This window comes from Lampetra fluviatilis, chromosome 6 (genome assembly GCF_964198595.1).
Source record: "Lampetra fluviatilis chromosome 6, kcLamFluv1.1, whole genome shotgun sequence".
Classification (NCBI taxonomy): domain Eukaryota; kingdom Metazoa; phylum Chordata; class Hyperoartia; order Petromyzontiformes; family Petromyzontidae; genus Lampetra; species Lampetra fluviatilis.
In genome coordinates, this window is record NC_136280.1 from 12,728,440 (window position 1) to 12,749,090 (window position 20,651).

The following is a 20,651-nucleotide window of genomic DNA, read 5'->3' on the forward strand; positions in this document are numbered from 1 at the left end:
CATTCTGTTATGACTGTTGATTTGGGTTTAATAAAAACCGAAAATATCTATTTCGTATTTTCCATAATAGAGGTTTTTTTTGTGGGAGTAGGTATTTCGTATTTACATTTATAGGTCACTGCTTTGGCTGTGTGCAGCACAGGATGAAGATACTTTTTTCTACCTGTGCTTGCACATTGGCATAAATAAGTACAGCTTCAAAACTGATAAATATTTCAGATGAAATACAACTTTGAAAGGATCATTGGTGAATTGTAAACGTATTTAATATTTTTCAGTTGTGGTGTGTTTACTGATGACAACAACGGCAGTGATGATTTTCTCGACCTCATTTACTTCACTGCACATGTCCTGGATAATTGTCCGTGTGTGGAAGTCTTTTTTGCTGCATGCATCCAATGTTTTTTCGGATGCGCCGCAATTTTTGGCAGTCATTGATTTATTGACTAACAGGTATACATCAGAGGTACATATTCATAAGGACCTTAATCCAGATGCACTTTAGACGAATGGTACATGCATCTCAAGCATCTGTAAGCCGATAGCATCGTGTGTGCTCGTACTGACTCTTCAACCTGCGTCCTTTTGAAAAACGCTCTGACCTATCCCACGCTCAACACGCTTGCTGACATTTCCCCCCCCTTCCCCCCGGCTAATCAATTTCCACTCACCTTTTCACCATTCCTTCTTTCTCTCTCTCTCTCTCCCCATTTCATCCTCGCTCAACCTTCCCCCATCGCCTCTCGTTGCTGCAGGAGCTGGAGATGTGCGACGCGCCCCACTTTCTCATTCTGTTCCGGCCGGGCGGCGGCTGGCAGTTCCGCGCGCTCTACGCGCACTACCCCGAGACGGGTGCCGTGTGGCGGCTGTGCGGCCTTGGCCCCGCGAGCCTCACAGCTGGTTCGCTGACGGAGCGCGCCACCGCTCTCTACAAGTACAGCTCTGCACACAAGGGCTTCCTGCAGCTGCCGGCATCGCGCAGCCTGGGCCCGAGCGTTGACGCGTTCACCCTCAAGCAGAACCAGGGCTTTGTGAGCGACCGCCGGAAGTGGGCATCGGCCATGGAGCTCGACTGCTAAATGGGGCCCAGGGGTCACAGTGAGGGGGGAGGGACAGGGGTGTGCTATGGCGGTCGCCTGCTGAAAGCAGGGTGAGGACAAGCCAGGGTACGTGCGATTGGGCCGTGGCTCGGTCGGCACTGTCAGTCCCTCCTTTGCCGCCCCCGCCCCCCATCACCACTGCCCCCCACCCCTCCTGCCAGGGTTTGTGTGGACATTGTTGGCAGCTGCCACACACAGTGCCTGGTTATTGCACAGTTGTGATGTGTGTTGAGAGAGACGGACAGATATTTTGAGCACGCGCATGGCTTTTTTTTTTATTGGATCAGAGGTAATGGCAGCCAAGGGAAACAGGACATTAAGCATCTTTTTAAAGTCCCCACTGAGGAAGAGGCGCGAGTATTGCATTTGTGTGTGTGTGTGCTCGCACGCATGTGTGCAGCAATCGAGTGCAATTTATTCGTAAACTGTAAAATCCAAGGTTTGCTTCCCATAGCATCGTTGCTGTGTCTGAGGGAGGTTGGCTACAGCACACTTTGTTATGTTCCTAAGCAGATAGTCGTGGCCACTCTTGAAGCTGAGTCGTCGTGTATAGATGGGACCTTGATGTATGGTATACCTGGAGTATGCAGTACAGAAAGTAGGTGAGGGCACCCCATTTGTGCAGAGTGTGAGTTCTCCCTTGCTAGGCATGGATGTTCTCCCTTCATTGCAATTTCCTCCCAGTTGTGTAAGTACTTCAAAATGAAATGAAATATCCGAAGCAGGAACTTCTTGAAGCCTTGAGACCCAGTGAGTTTTTTCTGTGGAAAGATTTCCAAAATCGCATAGATTGAATAGCACCTGAATGCATCTTCAGTTTTAAAGCTGGATAGTAATTTTCTGTAATTGGTGACCACAATTAAATTGGTATTAAAGCAGCAGAATTTTCCATAAATTAGAGCATATATATTTTTTATAAATAAATCCAACATGAAAAAATAGTAAGTGAAAGGCCGTTGGCAAAAGAGTGTATTTTCTCATTAAAATAAACGTTCATTTTAAGCTACTTCATCGGCTGTAATTGCCTACTGTCTTTGTGCCAATGTTTTTTTGTCAGTTCCATCCAATTCAGTTGAGCTAAAATGCAATCCTATAAAATGGCCATAAAATTAAGTAGTTTTGTGAAACCACTCTGCAGATTGTTAAATTGTCTCACTGTAGTTAATATGCTGTGCTCAACTCGCTCGGGATATTGATCAATTGTGGCCAAGGATCTAAAAGAAAAATTATAAATTGCAATCCATTTCCTTAAAATGAGCAATGCCTCCAGCAATACAATTGTAGCTTCCGTAATTGTGAAGCTTCCCCCACCGGCCTTATAGCAACTACCAACGTTCATCAGATCCATGTCTCCGTCTCAGATTTTCACCTCTAAAGCCGACCCAAGCCATTCGTTTGCAACTTTGCAGATTTAGTGCCCTCATGCACATGAGACTGTGAAGTATTTATGTGGGAGCTGTGCAGTTGACAGAATTACAAATGTTGTCGTCAGGCTCTGCGTATTGGCTGCTTGTCTATCTCCTATGCAGACTAATCAGACCTGTATCCCTTCATCCCAGAAAGAGAAAAAAAACACGAGGTTGGATACCCTAGCAATCTGCAAGCCTGCCACCGAGCCGGTTTGCATGGAGTTGAAGGTTTAATTATCCCGAAAGATAGACGCTCAGTATTTAAATCCTTCACTACAGTATATTTCATACTAAAGCTTGGTGTGCGCTTTAAAGTGGATTGTAAACTGTGATGTCATTGTAAGAGTGAGCTTTTGGGTGCTAGTGTCCTAGCCAAAATCTGAAAATTCCTTGCAAGTAAATTGTAAAGAGCTAACAATTCTTCTTTTAAAACTATGACCTCTCTTGTACAAGATATTATGAGAATGGGCAAAAAAAATGTACATTGTTGATTTTGCTTCGTCTAAGCGGTGAAACGCAGACCTTAGTATTAAGAGACAGCTGCTGTTCGTGCGATTGTGTTTGGCAGTGGCACATCGAGATTGGTGTAAAATATCAAAAGCGAGTCAATGACAAAGAAATGTAAATATGAAAATAACTAACCTGCCAGTTGACGCCTCGTAGACTTTACACGGGGAGGTTCGTTTTGAGTAACCAAGTAATCACGAGGGAGTTTTTGTGATGAATCAAGTTTAATTATTTCAAAAGGCTCAGGGCTGATGGGTGGGTTGGGGTGATGGTGTGTTGCAGGTGATTTTGGTAAAACCACATGTTCTATGGGTTGTTAATCTCCACTAATGCCAATACAGTAATGTTGTGATTCACATTGGGTGTGCGTGCGTGTGTGCACGCATGCCCATCGTTGTGTATAATGATCAGCATCCAGTCTTTTAAGCTTTGGAGATCATGCCACCGAGGACATATCCTCAAACTGACACTGAGATCTACAATCACGGGGTACTCAAGTCTCTCAACACTATGTTTGAGACAGTATTTGTACAATGTTTGTGTTACACGTGTGCATTCATTCCCATCGTGCACGGTATTTCGGTGTTACTATTACACCTGTTCACGTATGCGTGCGTGTGTCTCTTTGTGTGCTGTTGTGTGTGCATGGGAGTAAGCGGTTGTGTAGTGGTTAGCACACTGTGCTGCAAATCCAGCGTCCGAGTTCGATCCTCACTCACGACCAACAAAAGTGGTGAATGTTTTAACCGGTCCTGAGTGTCCCTCTAGGTCAACTCAGCCTTAAATGAGTGCAGTAAGTCCTCTATTTACTTTTAGACTTAAAACTTTCGTGACTGCAGGAATTCATATTCTTGGTTCTTTCGGTAAATTCACGTAGATAGAAAACACAAAATAAAAAAAATGTAAGTAAAAAAATATATTTTAAATATAAATTGAAAGTAATAATAATAAAATAATAAATTGAAAGTAATAAAAGCAAAAAAACCACTCTCCGCCTGATAAAGACCGTTTGTGTTGCGATCGAAAGGTCATGGGTTTTTTGCTTTTACTATTTTCAATTTAGTTTACTACTTGAAATTTTTTTTATTTTATTGTGGTTTTTTGCTTTTATTATTTTCAAATTTTTTTCTTTATTATTATAAATATATATATATTTATCTGATTATGTTTTATTTTATTTTTTTGATTTTTGGTTTCATATCTACGTGACTTTACCGAAATAACCAAGCATATCCTCTATGATACGTCGAACCTATTTACGTTGTCTCACTATGGTCATCGCCAATGAACTGGGGAAAATAATTTGCCTTCAAATGCATTGAATTCACAACGACGTAGTTTTGGAAAAATTTGAAAGAAAAGAACGCGGCGGTGCCCCATACCCCAACTCCCTCTCAAGTCCCCTTCACCCCACACCAGGCCTCGAAATGCAATCTCTGTCACCATCTTCGGTAAGTGCTCAGTATGAACTTAGAACATGTATTTAAACTTGTTAGATAACATTATTTTTGGTATCTTTAATTAAAAATGTTAGAAAAATTTTGCTAGAAAAATTACCCTCGGGAACTTATCATAAATTAATGTGATTAAGTAAAATTTAAAAAAATTGGTTTCCATTTATATTGTTTAGCCAAACGTCGCATTTTCCAGCAACGCATCCCCAACGTAAATAGAGGACGTGTACCATACCTGGTGCGGTGTGTAAGCATCAGCACTGGGGAGACAATTCAGCCAGGCGCGCTGCTGGTCCCCCCCCCCCTTCCGCCATGTGCTGTGCCGATCTTCATAGGTGCTCGCTAACAGCAGTTGCACCAGCAGTCTGTTCAAGGCTATACAGGAGATCTTTGTCTTAACTGCGAACCGTCCTAGGTTTTATTCCCATCCACAGCTAACATCAGTGGCGACTCATACCCGAACCAGTCCTGGGCACCCACGAGGTATACTCGGTATTAAGCAAGTACCTGGCGTGGTTTGTAAACGTCAGCACTGGCAAGACAAGTATTTTCCAGGCATGGATTCTGGCCACACCACACCCTCGTGTGTGCCATTCTAGCTTTCATAGGTACTCACTATCAGCACTTGCTCCAGAAGCCCATGTAGGCTTTTTGGAGGATCTTTGTTTGTGTGAGCACCTTTGGATACGGATGGATGTTTTGACTGTATGGACTGCAGACTTGCCCTTGATTGGATCTAACCTAAGTCAGGCTGGCAGCACAGATCGCACCTCTGCACGCATCGTGCCCCACAGCTCTCGGCCTGACACCTGAGACAGCTTCCGAGGATTGCAGTGGCTGTATTGAGCGGTGGTAGAACATGACAAATGCTATTTGTGTTAAAGAATCAAACCTGAACTAAAGCTTAACATAAAGAGACCCTGACCTGGAGCTTGGCATTGGCTCTAGTATTCACTATAAATTTTGCACGAAAGCTTAAAAAATCTCAAACCTGTAACCAACTCTAGATTTGAAGTTTTCGTAACTGCAGGGATCCGTACTCTTTGGTTCTTTCGGTAAAGTCACGTAGGTATAAAATGAATCAAATTTAAATAAAAAATTGCTACAAACCTAGACCAACCCTTTAAAAAGACCCAGACATTGACCGAATAATTTTCAACCCTGGTTATAAAAAAAAAAAATCTTAACACAAGGTCTTAGACTGTGGCATAATTTATTTCCATGGAATTAATAAGGCTAGGATTAAGGGTAACCTTTTCCATAATCCTAGCTCTAGCAATTAAGAAGATACTCTGTCTCTAATTTTAACCATAACCTTATGCATAATTCTATCCCGAACATTAAAGAGAAGACGCCGAGCCCTAATCCTCCTATTGGCTAAACTCAAGCCTTCCCTGCAACCCAAGTTCAGTTCCTCATCCTAAATATCTCGAAGCCAAACCGTGATATTTCTGATTATGAATCATTACCAGAATTGATTACTACAGCATCAACCATGCTCATCGATGCAAATCACTGTTTTAATGATCACAGCTTATTTTTTCTCATTACAACCTCCAGGGAACTCACGTGCGTGCGTGTATATGTAAGTTTTTTTCGTCCTGTTCTGCGTTCGTGCAATTTAGCAGCCGGATCCGCTTTCCCCGTGTGGGTTAACAGCCATGTCTGTGTGTACTTTCTTAAGCAAGCGATTGCATTCTTAAGAATGCTACCGTGTACTGCTGTCCATCTCTCTGATGGTAACTACACCACGAATTTCCCAACCGACATGTATGCCCCGCGTGTGGCTTGCTAATGAGCACAAGGAGCGAGAGTGCCTTGCCAACCCGACATCGTGGTGTTAATAATGCATTTAAGCAAAAAAAAAATGCATGACACCTTCCATGCTGACGAAGCTGATGCGACAGAGGAAGGCCATACTCCACATATCCTCGTTACGGTGGCTGGGGTGAGGCGAGAAATGGACTTTGTGTCCAACTTCAGGCTTTCTCTGCAAAACAACTATCATTGGGAAAATCGTCTTGCGATAACAGGTGCTATTATAGTAACCACGTAGGTTTCCGTAGCCCACTCGCAATCCAAGTCGGGGCCGCCGAGTAAGGCCACGTGTTGAGCATTTCTTTTTCTCAAGGTTTTGCCACACGACTGAGACCCTCTTCAGGAGTTGATGAATGCGGAAAGTATTCACTTTCTGATGAAGATGCCCATAGTGCTGCGTGGCAAAAGCTTGCGAGAAGATGCGCTAAACACGTTGTTGCCTTTGCCCACACTCCTGCGGGTGTCTTCGGCTCCTGAAGATGCCCCTTGTCGTGCATGGAAAGCTTGAGAGAAGAGATCTTTATCCTGCGGCCTTACCCAGAAGACCACGTTGACCGCACTTGGATGTGCTGTTGTGTAAGGGCATTATTATTAAACGTCACCAATGTACAGGGAGAGGTCAAGAAGGTTTTACGGGGTGGTTACATTACTGTAGTACACACAATAAGTGTCAAATTTATTTTTAAAGGAAACTTTTTTAATACTGTATCTTGATCAAATTCGAGTAGAAAATTTGGGGCGACGGAATTGTGTATCGGATGACTAAATGTAATCACAACAAAAAGTTTAAACTTTTAAAATAGAGCTCTGTAAAATGTTTAGGACTTTGTACATCAATTGTTTGGTTTATTTTCATACCATGTTCACAAAAATGTGACCACTCATAAACTGACTACACATTAAGTACTGGTGGTGGCTTCAGCAACACTGAGGATTGGGGTCCAATTGGAGTGTCTCGTCTGGATCCAGGTTTATATATAAGCATCTGTTCATGGCAGATTAGGTGCCATGACTCGCTGTCATGTTGCTCAGCCCTATATACAACCACTGACTTTCCTATGTCAAAGAATGGATGTTGCAACAGGAAGCTGCTTGATTTTTGTTTATTTGTGTGTTAGTGCCAGTGTGTGTATGAGTGTTCGCGAGGGGAGCGGCGATGTTGCGGTTAGCGCCCTGCGTCATGAGCCCTGGCAACCCGAGTTCAATTTCCGCTCCGGACCAACACCAGTGACGATCTGAACCGGTTCTGGGCCTCCCCTAGGTCGACTCAGCCTCAAATTAGATCCTGGTGCAGTGTGTAAACATTGCCACGGGTGCTGGCCACCCACCCCCTCGTGTAGTGTTCTGGCCTTCATAGGTGCTTGCTAATAGCACTTGCCCCAAAAGTCTATTAAGGCTATATTGGGGATTTTTTCTTTCGCGAGTGTGTCGATGTAGTATTTAATGCACATCCATGTCACCTATGTTTGATTCCTGATAACGCACAACATCAATGACCAGTGGTATCTCAACCTGTACTGGGCCTCATCTAGGTCAACTCAACCGCAAATGAGTATCATGGTGCAGTGTGTAACATTGAGCATCGCGGAGACAAAGAAAGTGTGCATGTGCCATGTGAGCCTTACGTGCTCGCTAAAAGCAGTAAAGCTAAATGGTTTTTTTTGTCTCGATTTGTGCGAGAATGAATGTGTGAGTCTGTCCAATGCTGGTGAGCACAGCCAATGCAACCTCTTGCTTACAGCCCATTTTGTATTCGGTCGTTTCCATCTCTCATCACTACGCTACAGTGGCTCGGCCAAAGCAATAAATGCAGAGCGATGAGGAAGGCAGCCGCCCAGGCCAAACTCATGTTTCCTCCGAAATGTCGTTCGAAACCGCGGTGCGAATGGTGTAGCTGGGAGGATATTGTGCTACTGAAAGCGAATGTGACGTGACGAGAACTTTTGGACACAGTACAGAAACTATTGTTGATCCTGGTTCTTGTTTTGCGACTAGGACATATTCTTGTAAATGCCCGTCGTAGTCTTTGTATGTTTGATAATTAAAAAAAACACATTTAAGTGGGGAAGTTTCGCAATCAAAATGAAAACCTTGTTTCAAAAGTAGTTTAAGAGAATGTGCTGCTTGTTGAAAATTAACAGGACCCTTTTTAACTTTTGCAGACGCTCTGTTGAAGGTTGTCTCGCGCCACTAAACAGAAACTTTCAAAAAGGCTTTCCTTTGCCAAAACTTAAGGCGTGTATATTTTGTGCCCTCTGAGTCATTTTATTTTGTAAAAAAAAATTAGTCAAGTGTAACTGTGCTGTACGTGTCTTGTAACTGTAATCTATGTTTGATTAAACGAAAAAATGTTGGCCTGTTTAAACTTATTTTATATGTTCGTGTTTACAGGCAACACGGGCTGTGCATGACGAGGCTGCGTTTGTTCATAAATGTCTCTGAAACGGCGCAAAAAAGGACTCCGTTTTATGGCCTTTGGGTACAAACTTGTGGGTTAGCTGTTGTTCCTCTCAAATATATTTTTGCCGGCGAATGCTCATGACTGCAGGAACTCGTGGGGGTTGCTAGTTTTGTTTAAGAATAGGGAACTATTGCAGTTTTGGGCGGTTAAATGTAGGCTGGGATTGTTAATGGTATATGATCTGAACATCTGTATACTGTATTCTCTATTTGCTGTTAAAATAAATAAAAAATACAAGTAAAGCCGGTGGGATTGTCTGTAAAGTTTCAGGCGATCAGTTTGTTGCAGTCATTTTTAAATCCTTTATATTAAGTTCACTTGCTTGCTTGCGCGCTTACGACCGTGCAAATCTTTTGGTCGTTTTTTAACCCACTTCCCGTGATCCAATCGAGCTGACATTTTGCACACATACTCGTTGTGCGTGACAATTTATTTTCGTGAAAAAAAATGTCCAAAATTTTCCACTTTGTAGCAAATTTTTTTTTTTCATATTTAATTTAAAATACCAATGTGATAAAAATGAAACTCTTACTCAAGAAAAACAGAAATGAATAATAAAATAAAACCGATGCCACGCATATAAAGGATTTATAGTGAAAAACTTTGTTTTTACGGGTTAATTTTTTTATGTTGAAGTCTAATGCGTTGGGGCAACAAGGGTCTCGCGCGGTGACGAGCATAATTTTTGTCTCGAATTTCCTACTGCTTCTGAATGTACTTGCGCCATGTTGGTGCATTTAAATTGTTACATTTAACATACGCATGCGATTTGATTTGTCCCAAGTATTCTAGTTTCTAAACTGGAATAAAAGTATCCCCATGCTCCATTGAGTGTGGGGGGGGGGCAGTGCTCATTGTAATTGGGATCCTGAGCCAGTGGTGGAAATTCCACATTCCTGATACAGGTGACCATCCTGTTCACAGAACAACTACAGCTGATTTGCCACACGGCTGAAATGTAATTTTATCCGCACCAGAAGTCAACGGTCTAAGTTAACCCCTTCACTCTGATAGCCAGTGATATATATAGTCAGCCAGAGTGAAGGATTGGAGGTATTTAAACTAAACGTGCGTTTGCCCTGGATGCTCATGCATTTGCCCCGTCTGCTTAAAAAAAAATAAACCCACATGAATCAAAGTAGTCTCGGAAGTTCCATGGCATGCTGCGTAGTTTGCACTGTCCCCACAGCATTGGAGGTGAGGCCAGTCATTATGTAGTCAATACAGCGCCGTACATTTGAATATCCACTTACACAGTGTGCCTCCTTTGGCGATGTCTGGCATGGGTAGCCAATTTAGGCTGTGGTAAAAAAAAAATCCTTGCACATATCGAATTCTGTCTGCAGAAAAAAAACATTTATTATTTTTGACAATGCATTCGTCCTCAACCATGGTCATTCCACTGCTGGATGAAGGCTTCTCCAAGGTGCCACCATCTGTCACGATCGTGTGATGTACTAATCCACCTAGCACCTGCACACGAGCTGAATTCATCGCTCCATCTCATCGGTGGGCGTACACTCAGTTGTGCTCCGTTCCCTGGCTGCCACTCCATTGTTTTTGACTGATCCATCATCTCTTCGCGATGTGTCCTGCCTCAACTCACCATTTGTGTGTACATTTATTTTGAACGATGTTATGCACTTACATATGATCTCCTGCAGTCTCTATGTAATTCCAAGTACAATGGCTTTATTAATGCAGTAGTGCCAGTGGTAAAATTGCCCAGAATATATTCACGTTGTGCAAGTAAGCCAGATGCATTCGTCTGGCTTGTGGAGCCGTGGGGCATCAATACTTTGTCCAGGCTTTTTTTTTCCCTCTCAATCCACTGCTGGATGAGAGCCTCCCTAAGCCATGAATGCCAAGGCTTTGGTGACCTCGCCATACTAATCGCCACGCTGATTCGGAATTGCAGAGTCCTGACTTGAGAGCATAGTACACTGTCCATGGCATGCACCCCGCAGCAGCTCAGAACAGGTGGTTTTGTGTTTGGCGGATGCCCATGCTAGTAGCACCTTCAAGGGCTCAATTCTGCTTCGGTTCCAAGGTCTAAAGATGAGGGCAATTCCAGTTGGCTTCGTTCCGGCCAGGACAAGATTATATCGCTCACCGTGCACATTTGTATCAAGAAAGCTAATTTCACTACCAAAATGTCTAAATACGCAGAATACTGTATGCCCATAGACCAGCGACAGCTGCGAGCATTGTTATATGCGCAACTCGTTTAAATTCAATCAACACAAACGCCATTGCGTGGCAGGGAATTACTACATAGGAACATAAAATCTCACGAAGTTCATAGGTATTTGTGATTTTTAAATGGATAGGTTGGCACGTTTTGAACAATGTAAAATTACACTACTCAATCTGTTACGAACAGTTGTTTGATGCTCGGCCATTCCTTAGAACAAAGTGGATGTATTAATGCGAGGGCCATGATATTTGTTTTTTTCATCCACGCTATCAGCGGGGCAGCAACCGCGTAGTGGTTTAGTGAACTGTGCTATGAACCCAATGACTGGAGTTCAATTTACGGTCACGGATAACATCAGTGACGGGTGATATATAAACGAGCCCTGGATCACCCAACCCGCCTGTTTCACCAACCCGCAATGGTCAGCGTATGTTGGACAAACGACGCGGCGTGGGAGACTATCATGTAGCAGTGGCTCGAACAAAGGGTCCATTTATACATTTGGTTATACTGGGAGGAACCTCCTGGTTACACCAGCCCACAGGGGATTATTGTGGCCGTCGTGCAGGGAGGGGCTGGGTGGGGAGGGTGGGGCTGGGTGGGGAGGGTGGAGAGGGGGCGCTGGGTGGGGAGGGGAGGTTGGTTAGGGGATGGGTGGGGAGTGTGGGGCTGTGTGGGGAGGGGCTGGTCACCCTGTGGTGCCCTTATAAAACTCAACGTTTAACCTACTAACGCCGGCTTGTGCCCGCCCTCACAGTCGGGCATATTTGCGAAATACACCACGCCGCCGTTGACCCTGGCCATTGACCGAGAAACCCAACGTTCCTACCAGCTCCCTCCGCAGGAGGAATGTGTTTGGTGGCATGAGCCAAGCTAATGGGCCCCATAGTGTGGAAGCAAAGCCTCTACGTGGTTTGCGAGACAGACTTTTCAGCAGTGAACATTAGTGACTATACTGTGCTGATGAGTCCTAATAAGGATAAAACCGGCCCGCAGTTGTGTTTCTCTATCCCTGCTGCTGCCTGTCGGGCGGTCGCATTTGTTGAAATTTATTTTGATGGTGATCCAAAGCCAGAGGACCACAATGCACTCCTTCAGGACATGCTGATGGCTTTTGCATAGAGTGCTGTGGGCGTCTTACACGTGTATGTGTTGTTTAAAACAAACCACTTTAAGTTATTATGTCTTGCATAAGCACATTTAGCAGCCATCCTAAAAGCGATGTTGCAGTGAGCAAAAATTAGATGTTTTCATTAAATATATGCATTTCTAAATGCAGGCTTCATTGAACGAGGCCAAGGCTGCCAATTTACTTCATTTCTAATGGTATTGACTTCCACGATGTCATGCCTCTGATAGTCATCTCTGCACTATAAATTGTATCCTTATCACTTTAAAGTGGCATCTTATCTGCTGACTCTTGAGTGCACAACTTGCCCGATTCTCTGAATAATTTAGGCAAATACTTAAAAGCACTTCCCATAGCGTGAAGACTATACTTGATAGCAAAGGAATATTTGGCAAGCTGCCAATGTGACCATCCTGAACACACGGACGGGTGACTGAGCCGCAGAGGTCGCAACCGGGTACCCGATACCCGGCTACCCGTACCCGGCCGGGTACGGGTACCCGTTTGCGACCCTGGTGCGGCCGAGTACGGGTACGGGTAGGTCGTGAGTCACTGGTGAGTAACCGTTTGTCACTCATTTCCCAATGTCTCTTCTCACAATTCAAGTTCCTAGAATCAACCCACCCGCGCCTGCAAAATGGCTTCTTCCCAGAGGTCGCAATCGGGTACCCGTACCCTACCCGATACCCGGCCGGGTACGGGTAGCCGGGTATCGGGTAGGGTACGGGTACCCGATTGCGACCCTGGTGCGGCCGGGTACGGGTACGGGTAAGGAATCAAAACCCGTTTGCGACCTCTGCTGAGCCGTAAAGCGAAAGGCTCTGAATCGGAAGGTCGCGAGTTCAAATCCTGGTTGGAGGGATTGACTCAGCCCATCATCCCTCCTGGGTGATTAAATGAGTACCGCTTTGTCGGGAAATATTAATCCGAGATTAATTTCAAGGGGTACTCAATTTTGTTTTCAGAGCAGGCCTGATGAAAAAATGCATGAACTAACGATTTGGGAAATTTCCCTTAGATTGGAGAAGGGCAATTTCCTGTGCTTGACATCGCACGCAGGATTGTGTGTTTGTCAGTTGTGGGGATAGGCGGTTGTCTTGTCAAATCTGGATCATTTATCCCAGCGATGTGGGAAAGGAAAGACAAAGGGGGAAAGCCAAAGGCCGTGCACCCCCACCACCACGAATAGGTGTCGAGATAAGCCGAATCCTTTTGACCTCATTCCATGGTGTCTCAAAAGGACTCAACTGGCTCCATATGCCCTCTTGGCTACTTGCCGCCCAACTTTTATCATTCTCAAATGGAGATCATTTGAGCGCAAAACTCCCTTAGGAGGTTGCGAGTTCACACCCTGGTTGGAGGTCGATTCGGCTCATGAATAATGTTGTGGGAAGTCAACATTGATGATGCTATGGAGAATAGTCCTGCCATGAGGAGTGCAATATTTACACCATCTCTCACGATCCTGCAATCTCGCACATGCGATTATTTCATTACTCCAACTTCTTTTTTCCTACTTTTTTTATATACAGATATTATCAACATCCACGTAAGCATTCTCATCTCTTTCCTTGGAAAAAAAAAAACTCAAATTCGTTTATAACGTACTAGCTTTACTACCCGGCTTTGCCCGGGACTTAGATTCACCACGCCCGGCCTCCTTTGTTTCCCCAGTGGCGATGTTCACACACAACACACCAGTTACTTGTTTGAGGCTGAGTCGACCTAGGGGAGGCCCAGGACCGGTTAAAATAATCGTCACCGGTGGTGGCCGTGAGCGGGTATCGAACTCGGGTCGTCGGGTTTGTAGCGCAGCGCGCTAACCGCTACACTACATTGCGTTACGCTTCCATATGCGCGGGTCACGTGACAAATGTGACGTCACAGCTCACTTGCTGTGCAAAATAAATGCATTATTGCGCCCCCACCCCCAAAAAAAATTCAAAAGTCTATTTTTATAATTTTTGCATGATGTACAGTCTGGAAAGTACCCACATGGCAAATTTCAAGTGTGTTGCATGTCGGGAAGTACGCTAAACATTTTGAACAGACAACGGCGTAATAATAGGTGATTTTGGGCAATGGTCCTTCTTCATGGCCTATATACCGGACATTGTAAATTGAATCTACTAGAATGATTTAATTCACCAAAAATTATGGGATGCTTAAATATCGTATAGTACCTGGGAATACAGTGATAGAGGCAGGGTTAAGACAGAAACGCGAGGTCGAAGTAGTGACCTCTCATGGCTGAAAGGAGAATTGGATAGAAGTCACTTCTGAAGGAGGGTGGACAGGAGCTGGATGGGTAGGCGGTGGGCGTTCGAAGAGGAATGCGGGTCAGAAAGGGCAACTCTTGACTTTCAAAAATCCCTCACGGAGACAAAAAAAAACAATGACATAAGCCAAAGGAATCACCGACGAAGGTAACATTTTTTTGTCGTTTCGAGAACCACCCACTACCAACTGACTGTGTCCACTCAGTTCATTCTGCCACGTGGCTCAGTCAACGTGAAAATACTTCAGGGTTGCGAAGAAGGCCGTGTACTCGCCACTGAATCGGTTCACACGAAGTTCAATGGTTCGAATCCTATTACCAGCATCGATTCAGGGCTTGGCGATGCACGCCTTTAATCTATCGCTGCAGAGGAAATGGTTGGTGGCTCACGTATATATGTATTTGTACAACTTGCCAAACCTCGCTGCATTCTGAGATGACCGTGAGACGGGCGGTACGGCGAGTGACCTGTTGAACCCCATGTGTGTGTGTGTGTGCGCGTGTGTGTGCGCGTGTGTGTGCGTGTGTGTGTGCGTGCGTCTTCTCGGCCACGGTCATTCCCTCCCTTCTCTACGCTTGCGAAACGTGGACCCCCCTAATGGAGCATCTTCGCCGGTTGGAAACATTTAGGCTGGCCTGCCTACGATCCATCCTGGGTTTAACCAGGCTGGATTGTGTGACGAGCTCACAAGTCCTTGAAAGATCTGGGCAAAGTCCCATCAGTGAGCTCCTCCGGCAGGCAAGGCTGCGTTGGCTGGGTCATGTAGCCCGCATGCCCAGCCACCGCATGCCTAAACAGCTTTTGTTCGGCCGGATCGAGGGGGCTAAACGGGCGCAGCACGGGCTAGAGAAGAGATGGAGTGATGTGGTACAGGAGGACGTGGAGCTGAGTGGACTTGCCGATGACTGGTACCAGCGGTGTCAAGATCGGCCTCAGTGGAGGAGGCTCGTGAAGGACGCTACTGGGCAGTTGGAGGCAGTCGCCCTCCAACAACAACGGAGGGCGGAGGAGCGACGCTCACAACAACGAGCGGAGCGCCGGGTGGCTAAAGCACAGCAAGTTGGTACAGTAGGGGGCACAGGTGGTGCATCAGCCAGTCATCTCGGTCATCTCGGTCAGTCGACCCGTGGCACCTGGGTCTGCCCTGTGACCTCCTGCCAGCGGGCGTTCGACACTTCACGTGGCCTCAAGGTGCACTTGGCCTGGCACAAGCGTCGTGGTGACGTCACCGCCACTTAGTGGCGAATGGCGGTTCTTGTTGTGTGCGTGTGTGTGTGTGCGTGTGTGTGTGTGGGAGCGTGGAAGGGTTTCCCCTCCCCGTGTGCCGTTGGTTTCTCCGAATACTCGTGTTTGCTCCAACACGAAGCAAACCGTTCTAGATTTGAAGTTTTCGTGACTGCAAGGATCCATACACGTTGGTTCTTTCGGTAAAGTCACGTAGGTGAAAAAGAAAAAAGAAATTAATTAAATCACGACGTGTCGATTGCAACATAAGCAATCATCATCAGGTGTGACAACCACAGCAAGACTTTTTTTACTGAAGTGGGAGAGAAGCCGGAGCCAAGGGGTTTATATATATAAACAGAAATTATTGCTGTGGTTGTCACACCTGATGATGATTGCTTGTGTTGCAATCGAAACGTCGTGATTTAATTTATTTAATTTTTCTTTTTTCTTCTTTATCTACGTGACTTTACCGAAAGAACCAAAGAGTACGAAGCAAAACGGTCACAAATGGAATTTTGCCCAAACAATTAAATTTTCCCAAACAACCCAATCATTGCAACGAGTAACAGTTGAGATAAAAAAAAAGTCCTGAGACTCGGTGAAACTCTCCTGGACAAATAAAAAATTAACCCGTAAAAACTAAGGTTTTCACTATAAATCCTTTATATGCGTGTTCAATTGGCCACAGCCCAGTCCACATTGGTCGTTGAAACGGGCGGCTAGAGTCCTCTCGTCCTCTGGCTTGAGATGGCTGCCACCTATGGGTCAGATGATTGCCTGCCACCATTAAGCAATTGGTAATTAAATATACTGTAATTTTTTTTTACCTAAAAAGTGTAAAATTTTGGAAAAAAATTTTCACGAAAAGAAATTGTCACGCACAACTGTGTGCAAAATGTCAGCTCGATTGGATCACGGGAAGTGGGTTAAAAAAACGACCGAAAGATTTGCACGGTCGTAAGCGAGCAAGCAAGTGAACTTGATATAAAGGATTTAACAACTAAACCCGTAAAAACAAAGTTTTTCACTATAAATCCTTTATATGCGTGGCGGCTAGAGTCTTTTCGTCCTCTGGCTTGAGATGGCTGCCACCTATGGGTCAGATGATTGTCTGCCAGTATTAAGCAATTGGTAATTAAATATTTAATTTGTTTTCCCTAAACAGTGTAAAATTTTGGGAATTTTTTTTCACGAACATTAATTGTCTCGCACAACGAGTCTGTGTGGAAAATGTCAGCTCGATTGGATCACGGGAAGTGGGTTAAAAAACGACCGAAAGATTTGCACGGTCGTAAGCAAGCACGCAAGCAAGCAAGCACGCACGCAAGCAAGCAAGCACGCAAGCAAGCAAGCACGCGAACTTAATATGAAGGATTTAAAAATGACCGACACCTGCTCATTCATTTTCTGCAGCACGTTCACAAAAGCCCGACATATGTTCTCAGGGCGACGTCAAAGATCCCCTGACATCCCAGTCATTCGCAAACAAAAGCCATTGTGTGTGTCAGTGTCTTAGCTTGAATCCAAAAACAACAAACCAGCCAATTGTATATATTGCCTTACAGTCCCAGTCACGACGTGAAGTTCCCAGCAACTTCCTTGCCCAGTTACATGCTAATTTCTCACTTTAGCATCATGCTAATCTCTCACATTAACATAGCCACTTCCGTGCCCAGTTACATGCTAATTTATCGCATTAACATCATGCTAATCTCTCACATTAACATAGCCACTTCCGTGCCCAGTTACATGCTAATTTATCGCATTAACATCATGCTAATCTCTCACATTAACATAGCCACTTTCGTACCCAGTTACATGCTAATTTCTCACATTAGCATCACTCGACCCAGCCACCTCTTTATGACCCTTGGGCTACACACATTTCAAACCTTTTAAAAAGAGTCTGCATCAGCAGCAGACCATACTTTCCCACCTGATGACGGATGCTTGTGTCGCGTCCGAAACGTCGTGATCTATTTTATTTTCTACCTACGTGACTTTACCGAAAGAACCAAAGAGTATGGATTCCTGCTGTCACGAAAGCTTCAAATCAAGAACACATTCTTGCGGAGGGAGCTGGTAGGAACGTTGGGTTGCTCGGTCAATGGCCAGGGTCAACGGCGGCGTGGTGTATTCCGCAAGCCGGCGTGAGTAGGTTAAACGTTGGGTTTTATAAGGGCACCACGGAGTGACCAGCCCCTCCCCACCCAGCCCCACCCCTCCTACCCCCCACCCAGCCCCTCCCCACCCAGCCCCTCCCCACACTCCCCACCCAGCCCCTCCCTGCACGACGGACACAATAATCCCCTGTGGGCTGGTGTAACCAGGAGGTTCCTACCAGTATTAATGCCTATGCTATTAACTGTCGCTATCGTGAGCAGAAGCCAATGCAGCAGAATCCATTGCTGCCCTCAGCTCTGCTCTCACGACGAATGCCCCCCAACTTGACCGACCAACCGACCCGCACTGACCACTCGCGGTTGTGTAATGGCCATGTAACCCCCCACGACCCACGACGCGACGTGGGAAGGTCCGCATCTCGCAATGGATTGACAAAAGGAACGCACAAGTACATGCGCACGTGTGCATGTAACTCTACCTACGCCTGTATACATCTCCCTTGCCAAACCCGATTGTGCAATTATTAATGTATTCTGCCCAGTTATTTATTGGCAGAACGTATTATTGTCTGGTGTCGGGTTAGTGACTCTATCCCAGCAGTAACAATTGCAGTGAACCCGACATGCGCTACCCCTGATGGGAAGTTCTATTTTGCTAAATGTGAATTTCCACAGCTGGTATAAATATTGTAGTGCCACTATTACCGTATTCTACGGATCATTACACACACTTTAACCCCCGCCCCCCTCTGTATTTAAAAGTAAAGATTGTTTGGTGCGTCGGATAATCCGGTGAGTGTTGATGGGTTTGTGCGTGTTACCAGTGCAGGCGGTTTGCGCTACGCTGCACTCCCCGGAAACCGGCGACCCGAGTTCGATTCCCGTTCACGGCCAACACCAGTGACGAATATCTGAACCGGTCCTGGGCCTCCCCTAAATCGACTCGGCCTCAAATAAGTACTTGGTCATACGCGTGGTTCTTTCGGTAAAGTCACGTAGTTAAAGAAAATAATAAATAACACAAGCGATCGAAACGTCGTGGTTAAATTGTATTTATTTTTATTTTTTATTTTCTTTACCTACGTCCCTTTACCGAAAGAACCAAGAGTATGGATCCTTGCAGTCACGAAAACTTCAAATCTAGAAAGTACTTGGTCACCTGGTGTGGTGTAAACATCTCTACTTGGGAGACAAAGGCGGTCGGGCGTGGTGCTGGCCACCCACCCCCTTGTGCTATGCCGGCCTTCATAGGTCCTCACTAACAGCACTTTCCCCAATAGACTGTTAAGCCTATACGAGGATCGTTGTCTTTTGTGACCAAATCGGTATAATTTAATTGACACCGGGCATACGTTTTGGGGTGCCACTTACGTTTTGGAGCGTCTTATTACCCGTAGAATATGGTAAATATGTTTTCAATTAGATCCATTCTCGCGTCACGCAAAACTCACAGCAGTGGCATTCTGTTGTCGATGATCATCATGAACAAAGTGGCCGAAGGGTCGTCTTCTTGATTTGCTCGTGGTGAAGACAAAATATGCAGCGAACAAAAGGCACTGCACAATGGAGCTTGGAAACCTGGGTTCGAATCTTGGCCCTGGTCAGCATCAGTGGTGAAGTATGGTCAAACAATTGCCATGATGTATGCTTGTTAAACTTCTTTCGCACCGTACGTAGCCAACCGTGTTCATCAAAGGTGATGGCGGAGTGGCACGGGGCAGTATATTATTGCATTTGTATGATTCCCACTCACTGTTGGGTATCTAAATAACATGCGACACCTTCTTGGTTCTTTCGGTAAAGTCACGTAGAAGGGAAGTAATAAAATAATAAAAATAAAACATAATAAAATAATTATCACGACGTTTCGGCCACAATGCAAGCAGCCGTCCTCAGGTGAAAACCAGGTCTGTCGACAGACCTGGTTTTCACCTGAATTATTTTATTGTTTTATTTTTATTATTTTATTACTTCCCTTCTACGTGACTTTACCGAAAGAACCAAGAAGACGAATCCCTGCAGTCACGAAAGCTTTAAATCGAAAAATATGCGACACGGTTGTCATTTTTATTATGCTCTTCTACAAGGGCTATGAAACTGAAGATGTTGCAGAGTTGTATTATGGTCCAGTCTATGAGAACAACCAGATACATTTGAAACCCAAACTTTACGATTTTGAGGGTAAACCCATGCACTGATATGGGTATTCACCAAAGCGTATAAGGGGTTCGTATTTGGAAGTTATTAACGAAGTTAAATCAAAATTCGACACCAGAATTAATTCAAAGCTACGAAAGCAATCGTTTGTGGCCCTCGACTTCGGAATATATTTTACTTGTTAATGCTTCTAAAGTGCATGTCGTGAATGCATTACTTATCTCTGTCTGCCCTGGTAAAAGCTGAACCCCGTATAAACGAAACGTTGGTTTCGATTTAAAGCTTTCGTGTCTGCAGGGATTAATATTCTTGGTTCTTTCGGTAAAGTCACGTAGAAAGGGAAATAATAAAATAATAGAAATATAACTATCAAATTCTCACGACATTTTGATTGCAACACAAGCAATCATCATCAGGTGTGAAACCCACAGCAAGAAAATGTTTTGAAAAAAGTGGCGTTTTTTTTCTTAACGTCAGCACCACGGACAGCGAAACGTCGTGAGAATTTTGTTTCATTTTTATTATTTTATTATTTCCCTTCTACGTGACTTTACCGAAAGAACCAAGAATATGAAACGTTGGTTGTAAAGTAGCGTCACTTATTAGGGACTCTACCCGATATAAAAGCAATCCCGGCCAAACCGATCAAAGGGTTGCCCAGCACCGAGAGGTGAGCCCCAGTGGTAAGAGGCGGCGTTACTTCATGCTCCGTGCATCCGTGCGCGTGTTTTTTTGTTTTAACCTGCGTCTGTGGACCGTAATATCTGCGGGTTCTCAATGGCGATGAATC

General features: G+C 44.8%; 1 protein-coding gene and 1 long non-coding RNA gene across 2 annotated transcripts in view; one reads left to right on the top strand and one right to left on the bottom strand.

Moving 5' to 3' along the window:
* Nucleotides 1-8,991, top strand: part of LOC144933154 (calmodulin-regulated spectrin-associated protein 1-B-like) — a 61,687-nt gene extending 52,696 nt beyond the window's left edge. Inside the window, exon 18 of the mRNA XM_078857753.1 lies at nucleotides 756-8,991. Coding sequence (XP_078713879.1) covers nucleotides 756-1,079 — 324 coding nt within the window. The 3' untranslated portion in view covers nucleotides 1,080-8,991. The remainder of the gene's footprint in view (nucleotides 1-755) is intronic.
* Nucleotides 1-20,651, bottom strand: part of LOC144933155 (uncharacterized) — a 32,641-nt gene that overhangs the window by 1,757 nt on the left and 10,233 nt on the right. The window lies entirely within an intron of this gene.